The sequence below is a fragment of the Engystomops pustulosus genome, chromosome 1, assembly GCF_040894005.1.
Source record: "Engystomops pustulosus chromosome 1, aEngPut4.maternal, whole genome shotgun sequence".
Taxonomy (NCBI): Eukaryota; Metazoa; Chordata; class Amphibia; order Anura; family Leptodactylidae; genus Engystomops; species Engystomops pustulosus.
In genome coordinates, this window is record NC_092411.1 from 162,467,637 (window position 1) to 162,476,124 (window position 8,488).

General features: G+C 39.0%; 1 protein-coding gene across 1 annotated transcript in view; it reads right to left on the minus strand.

Moving 5' to 3' along the window:
• Positions 1 to 6,562, minus strand: part of SMIM24 (small integral membrane protein 24) — a 64,635-nt gene extending 58,073 nt beyond the window's left edge. Inside the window, exon 1 of the mRNA XM_072126581.1 lies at positions 6,383 to 6,562. Within this exon, the coding sequence (XP_071982682.1) occupies positions 6,383 to 6,440 (58 nt within the window). The 5' untranslated portion in view covers positions 6,441 to 6,562. The remainder of the gene's footprint in view (positions 1 to 6,382) is intronic.
• Between the last annotated feature and the right edge of the window lie 1,926 nt (positions 6,563 to 8,488).

Consider the following 8,488-nt stretch of genomic DNA (forward strand, 5'->3'; position numbering starts at 1 on the left):
GGACCTGTATGTAAAACAATGGGCACGCTGTTATTACATAGCACAGTGTATTACACTGTGTTAAGTGAATAACAGCTTGAACAAGTGATCAGAGGATCTTTTGTTTGAGCTAACCTGTATGTAAAAAAATAAAAACTGTTTAAAACACTTAAAAAAGTTTCTTTTTAATAAAATAATGAATTAAATAAAGTAAATGACCCATAAACACCAACTTCCCCTATAAAAATCTAATAAAATAAAAATAACAAAATCACAAAAACTCCACATATTTGGTATTGCCTCGTCCCTAACAATATACCATATATTCCAGCGTACAAGACGACTTTTGAAGACAGAAAAATCTTCTGTCTGGTCTGGGGTCGTCTTATACGCCGGTAATTGACCGGGTCGTGCTGAGCCCTCTCCATAGCCGGTAAGTCTTTGCTGCATATTGCAGCAAAGGCTTACCGGTGACACCCGCGATCGGTGCTAGCACCGATCGCGGGTGTTTTCACAGCGATGGCTACTGGCAAAGCTGCCGGCAGCCTCAAAAAGATAGCGGCGCTTGGGCGCCGCCATCTTACCTGGGATCGCCGCTCCCCGTGACGTCATCGGGGGGCGGCGATCCGTCTCCATGGCAGCCTCGGGTCTTCCGATAAAAAAGTAATTAGCGCCAGAAGTTGGCAAAATCAAAAAAATAGTTTTTGTACAGGAGGTTTTCATTTTTGTAAATGTATGAAAACATTATAAAACCTTTACAAATTTGGTATTCCCTTAATCGTACCGACCCAAAGAATAAAGTAGACATGTTATTTGGGGCGCTCAGTGAAAGACGTAATATCCAAGCCCACAAGAAAATGGCGCAAATGCGTTTTTTCACCATTTTCATTGCATTTGGAATTTTTTTCCCGCTTCTGAGTACATGGCATGGAATATTTAATAAAATAAAAATTTAAGGTACAGTATGGTAACATTTACAGTAAAATGGACGATGGTAATGTTGTTGTTGTATGCCTTATGTTTATGAGCGACAGTTTTCCTGCTATATACCTGCATGTCATAAGAATTTAAATTAAAAAAAGGACCATGTTAAATTAAAAATTTTTTAATTTTTACTGGTGTTTTGTAGGCGTTGGAAAAGGGGTAGTCTTATACGGCGAATATATCTTAAACTCTATATTTTAACAGGAAAGTAAGGGGGTTGTCTTATACACCAGGTCGTCTTATACCCCGGAATATACGGTACATCAAATCTGAAACCTTATTTGATCTGCTCGGTGAATGCCGTACAAACCCCATGAAAAACTAGCCAAAAATGTAACATTTTTCATAAAATCCCTTCACAAAAGGGTTCTAAAAAGTGATTACAAAAAGTAATTAGTGCCAAAATGGTATCACTGTAAAGAACAACTCAACATGTAAAAAATAAGCCCTAAACCAGCTCTGTCAACCATAAAATATAAGTTATGTCTCCGAGATTTTCTCTGTACTAGTTTTTCTTTAGTAAAATTTGAAAAATATTTATACTATATAAATGACATATCATTATAATCCTAGTGATCTATAGAATAAACATAACATATTTTTCTGGTAGGGTGAATGCACCTGAAATCTCATTGATAAGTGACCTAAAATCTCATCAATAAGCTAAAGATGAATTATTAGTAAAGAACATTTACCGTATATACTCGAGTATAAGCTGAGGCCCACAATTTTACCACCAAAAACTGGGGAAAACTATTGACTTGAGTATAACTCGAGGGTGGGAAATGCATTGGTCACAGCCTATATGTAACCAGAAAGCCCACTGTAGTATACAGCAAGCCAGCCCCCATGTAGTATACAGCCAGCCAGCCCCCACATAAAAAAACAGTGTGCGCCGGCCGGCAGATCGCGTGGACGCGTCTCTGTCGGCTAATACAGCAAGGAGAAGAAAGAAGAGGAGCCACGCCGAGCATTGGGACGCCGGAGGGTGAGTATGTAAGTCTATTTTTTTTATTGACTCGTGTATAAGCCGAGGTGAGGTTTTTCAGCACATTTTTTTTTGTGCTGAACAACTTGGCTTACACTTTTATTGATAATTTTTTTGTTTTTGAAACAATAAGGTTAAACGTAGACATTACATACACAGGGCCGGCGCTATGGGTATGCAATTGCAATCTCTTCTTTCAAATGAATCTTGAATTTTGTTTCTAGGTGCCATGGATCCAAAGATATTCAGGTTTAAAGTGAGAGTATCAGGTGACATTTTTATATATAAAAATCACTCCCAATGGCAGTTTTTTTTTAGCATATAATTGTATTTTTATTATAATTTTTCAAAAGGACATAACAATAATTATCAAGTACATATTATGCATTGAAGTTTTAAATAATAATACAACAGTAAGACAAAGCTTGTCCCATGGAATGTTAACAATAGCACTTTCCATTGGCATAACAAGAGGCATTGAACCTAAGCCTGACAGGTATAATTTTAATGCTTTCTTCTGTATTGCTTTAATATTATGGGAACATTATACTAACAGGCCGAAGTCCCGCAAGATAGTTAATTTCTACAGGTCTCCGTCTAAGAATTTGTGGTTGGAGGGACCTGGAGGACATGGGAAAGGACAAAAATACAGACAGAGGGAATCCATTCATACTTACAATAACAACAAATAACATTTTGGTAGAAACAAAAGGGGGTATATATATCACTCTCCCTCTCCCGTCCGCTCTTCCACCCAGAAACGATCCCATTGCTCCCATGTTTTATCAAACAATGAAATGCCCTCCCACTTGGCCATGTATGGATGTGCGATAGGTTCTTCTGAGTTCAGGTGCAATAGTATCATCTAGATATACGACATAAGGCTGGAGGTGTGGGTAGCAGTTTCGCAAATATGTTCAAACATGGTGGGTACTGAGACCGTCTTGGTACTATCCAACGATTGTAATAAGTTTCTAATGTGTATGTAATAGAGATTGGCAGAGGGCGGGAGGTGAAATTTGTCCTGTGAAGCAGTAGGGATAGGGGAGCTGCGCTTACCCGCTGCTGCCGTAGGTGACATTATGGCAGCCACTATGATTGGTGCCGGCTTGCTCATCTGTGCGCGGGCCCGCGCCGTCTGCAGGAGCGGAGCGGAGGAAGCGGGCAAGTGGCGTTTCACCTGTCCAGGCTGTGTCTTGGGTCCAGACACCCAACGGAAGTTTAACAGTTAGTATCTCGGTTTTCCTGACACTTAGAAACACAAATTTAGATTCTTAGCCGGCAGGCTGCAGGGAGAGTTTGCTGCAGACAGGAGCTGCTGCACCTCACAGATAATGGAAATATTCACTTTATATGTTACTACATTTTGATAAGGAATAATATCAACTAATATTCATGTTTTTAACCCTTCTCTATGCAGAACTATCTAAGAACACTTATTCTTTTTGCCTTTTATTTCGTGATGGTTTTTTTTTTCAAAAATTGACTAATAAGATGAACATTCGATCCTCTTCGCCTAATGTCGCTACATATTAACACCGTGACTCAGAACATGTCCATAAAGTTCATATAAAAGAGGAGACTCTCTTCTTTCAAAGGAAAAAAGAAGTAAGGTTCTATGGTGTCACAGAGCCAGAGATATAGCCCTCTGAAGTGTACACCCCTCCCAATCCAGATTCTTAGCCATTAGGATACAGGGAGAATTTGCTGAACATAGGAGCTGCTGCACCTAACAGATAATGGAAATATTCACTTTATGTGTTACTACATTTTGATAAGGGAACAACTAATATTCATGTTTTTAACCCTTTCCTAAACCAGAACTGTCTAAGAACACACTTTCTCTCTTATTGCCTTTTATTTTGTTATAGTTTTTTTGCGAAAATTGACTCTTACGATGAACTTTGATCCTCTAGCCTAATGTGACTACATATTAACACCACGACCCAGAACATGTCCATAAAGTTAGGAATAAAGTTTTTTATTTCACACCATCCTCCATTATTTACACCTATGTTTTGACGTTCTCACTCAAATTCTTATGAAGCGCGAATGGTTCTGTTATTGTGCGGCTAATGCAATTTAGCACATCTAAAGTGACTATTATTATTTCATTAGCTTGTTTATGGATAAGTAGTTATTTATTGGGGTTACCATTGTGTAAGGGAGCGTGTAATGACAGTTTGGTGTTCCCTGTAGATTTAACGTTCCCTTTGCTGCATGTGGGGTATGTTTGATCTCCTCACATATTACTGTTTTAGGAAAGTATATTTTCTTTATATAATTATTCTGCATTTGTATATATTTTAGAGGAAATTTTGAATGTGAATTGTGAAAAACCGCTGCATTTAAGAAAAAAAATGTGTCGAGAAAATTACACTTACCTTCACCAGGTATAGGCTGATGAATTTCAGGGCATTCTAGCGCGCCTCCGGGGAACTTCAGCGCAGCAGCGCCACCTGGTGGACGGCGGAGGAACTACCTTAGTGAATCCCGACCGGACCCGAATCCACCGCAGAGAACGCGCCGCTGGATCGCGAACGGACCGGGTAAGTAAATCTGTTTGATTTTCACTCTTTATTTATATCAGTTCTAGGGAAAGGTTGTGCGTTTGATCCTACCATATACTGCCATACTACTGTACTACTAGCACTACAGCCATGCAGCACTAGTCAACATCTGCAAAGAGTTTGTATGCTCTCTCAGTGTTTGTGTGAGTTTCCTCCAGGTTCTCCGGTTTCCTCCCACACTCCAAAAACTTACTGATAGGTTGAATAGATAGTGAGCCCCATGGGGACAGGGGCTGATGTGGCGGCTCTCTGCAGCACTGTGTAATTTGTGTGCACTATATAAATAAAGCAATTATTAATTATAATTATTATGATAGAAGATAAATATGAAAGATGATAGAGATTTTTAGATGCAGGACTATAAAGTAAATTATATATACAGTAGATATATTTAACTAGATAGATAGATATATAGACAGGAGATAGATGATAAGCACCTTCACGCGGGAATTCAACCAAGGGGCATTAACTTTTTCACTGCCATGAATTTGTGTATATTTTGTCAGCAAAAAGAAATAGAGTAAACCCAACAAACCATATATTTTCTGAAAGCAGACACTTGACCCATTTTCAAAATTGCATTAAAGAGTTTATAGTCGTAGGCGCCTTCAAGCAATTCCATGATTTAAAGTGAAACATTTTATAAAAAATACTTAAAATTTGACTTTGATGGGCAAAAATGTGCTCCAAACAGAAAATATTTACCTTCACATCTCCTAAATGTAATAGATGGACATGTGTAGAGTGCACAAATGCCTCATAAAAAAATATAACAAAATAAAAGGCAATAAGAGAGAAAGTGTGTTCTTAGACAGTTCTGGTTTAGGAAAGGGTTAAAAACATGAATATTAGTTGTTCCCTTATCAAAATGTAGTAACACATAAAGTGAATATTTCCATTATCTGTTAGGTGCAGCAGCTCCTATGTTCAGAAAATTAGCCTAATGGCTAAGAATCTGGATTGGGGGGGGGGGGGAACACTTCAGAGGGTTATATCTTTGGCTCTGTGACACCATAGAACCTCACTTCTTTTTTGCTATGAAAGAAGAGTCTCCTCTTTTATATGAAATTTGTGTTTAGTGTCAGGAAAACGGAGATATTAACTGTTAAAATGCTGCTGGGAGTGATTTTTTTATATATAAGAATCGCACCTGATATTCTCACTGTAAACCTGGGAAAATGCCCACTTTGCCTACCCATAGTGCCGGCCCTGTCTCCAGCAATGACAACTGGGCCAGAAGTGCAGGGGGTTCAAGGGATTTATTTTGGCTTATCAGTGGCCTTCTCTGACCATGGGGTGTCACTTGTGATGAAGAAAGGTAAGAAAAGTTTGTTTTTGTTGTTCTGTTCCCCCGGCCTCAACCCTCAGGAGTGTTTCTAGGATTCCTGGAAAACCCTTTTAAAATTCTTTCATTCATTTCCTCTATTACCACATTGATGACCTATGGTAAAACCAAAATATATCTGCAAACACTTCTATCTAATGTTTATAGCAAATCAAGTTCACAGCTGCACCACTTTAGTAAACTCAGTGGTTTGACTCTCCACCTCTTAGTACAAAAAATAAAAGAAAATGGGCTGCACACCAATGTATAAAAAGGAGAGGGTACTTTATTCACTTGAGTGAATAAAGTACCCACTACTTTTTATATATTGGTGTGCAGCCAATACTTAATATTTATAGCAGATATTTCTTTAGCAGTCATGTCTGTAAATGGAAAAGTAAATGATTTCAGGAACAGAAGAAACAAAGTATAGTACCAGGTTATGCAATTTCATCTTTAAATACATGTTTTACCTCTTCCAGCTTCAACAGTCTATAATGATAATGTTAAATAATAATTTAACATAATAATACTAACCTTGTGCATTTGCAGATACAAACAGCAAAAAAATAATGATAATGCTGATGGTGGTCATTGTGAGCGATTAAGGAAAAAGCAAGCCTTCAGGAAAGTCTCCCACTAAACGGCAGAAATCCAACTGTGTGTTGATTGTTCTGATCCAAAGATCATACTCATGGTGTTGCTGCTTCTTGCGTATTCAATTAATCACTTAGTTATCTGCATTTTATGGCAGTCCAGGGGGTAAAATCCAGTTGCTTTCTATTCTATAACAGAATAACGCATCTCCTCCTACACTTGTGAAACATAAACTATTAACCACCAAGTTAACTGTTACATATTGAAATGACATAGCACAGCTCTATAGTAGTTAAATCTTAGACTTACTGATTTTATTATAAAATAGACAATTGCTTTTACTCTATGACAAGCTATATGTACACACAGTATATATTTGGCAGAAACCCTGCATAGAACCAAAACTGGAATTACATTTTGGCATCATTTTTCTGATGCTAAATACAATATAACAGTGACTTATGCAGAGCTGAGACTAAAAGGCATATTCATCAGAAGAATTTACATTCAGTCACTTTTTAACAAGGTAATGTATATTGATGTTTATTGTGACAGGTTCTTCCCAGGCGGCATTTATTGCTGCAGTAAAACATTTAAACATCTAATTGATGGACTTTGACTTCTGCAGCAACCATTTTAAAGTGTATGCCAGTATTACTCCGTAGTCATCTCTCTTACACAACCTCACCCACTGCTTACCTGCTCAGGTAAAAGGAGGCCTTTGTACTTAGTCTCCTCTTTGTTCCTCCCTCTGGTCACTTAACAAATTTAACCCTTTAAAGCCGACGATAGTTTTACCTTCATTACCATAGAAAGTGAGGCGCTATAAATGGTTATAACTTTGGAATACTTTAATATATCCAATTAATTTTGAGTTTGTTTTTTTTGTGACACATTGCACTTCAAGTAAGTGGAAAAATGTGGGTGATCTTTTGCGTTTAGTTATAAGAATGGATATTCAACTAAATTTCAGAAATATTCCCCATTTTCAAAGTTGTAAATTCTCTGCCTACCTATCAGAGTCTGAAAATGTTAGATATGAAGTTGTTTGGTATCACTATTTTCCCCTAGCGTCCCCCATCATGGCCCCACTTGGAGGATGACCCTTGACCCTGCATGGACAGGAAGCGGAGAGGTTAAATAGCCCCCCCCCCCCCGCATCCACATACCAGGAGTGGAGAGTTCTCTCCCTGTGTCCTCCAAGTGGGACAGCGTGGGGGAGTTTCTAGAGGGAGCGGGTCTCGTACCTTAACTCGGAGACTCCAGGCTGCGATCGGTGCTGGGCGCCTCTTCTTGGTCCCTCAGGGTCTCCAGTCGGCTCTGTCTGCGGCTCCGAGAAGCCAAAGCCAAAGCACTGACAACTTGCTGCTCAGGAGCTAGTGACGACTTCTAGTGAGCCACGTCGCACCAGAAGTGACGTCGCCGGCACTTGAAAACTGGTGCTTGCTGCCAAATTTGAAAATGTCGCAGACTGATCTGAAGTCTTCCAGGATTTTTCAAAAGCGGCACGCCAGCACTGATCCTGAGCACAGGTCTTCTGTGATTGCCATCAGTTGTTGCAGATTTGTTATCCACTTCTCACCCAATGGGGTGTATGGTACCAGAAAAATTGGGGTTTAGCCCTTAGTAATGTAAATAGATCCTAAGGTTATTGTTCTTGTCAGCAGGTGCTGTTATCTACGACAAGGTCTGGATAAGGTCAGAGTTGTCTTCCTGTAGTGCACATGTACTTTATACTTATTCTAAATGTATGTTACTTTGTCTAGATTGGAAGCGTGGAGTTCCTGAACATGGATATGTTTCTACCAGATCCCCCGCCTATAACTCCTGTGGGGTATCTGGGGTGTTCGGGGGGACATGTTTGTCTCAGAAGATCTAGAAACTCTTCTTAAAGCTGTACGAGATACGCTTAAGATAGAAGATATTGAGGAAACAGTTCAAGATTAACTTTTTGGCATCCTACGATCTAAAAAGAGAAGAATCTTTCCGATTGACACTGAAAGAATTAATTCTAGAAGAGTGGAGGGAGCCAGAGAATAGAATTTC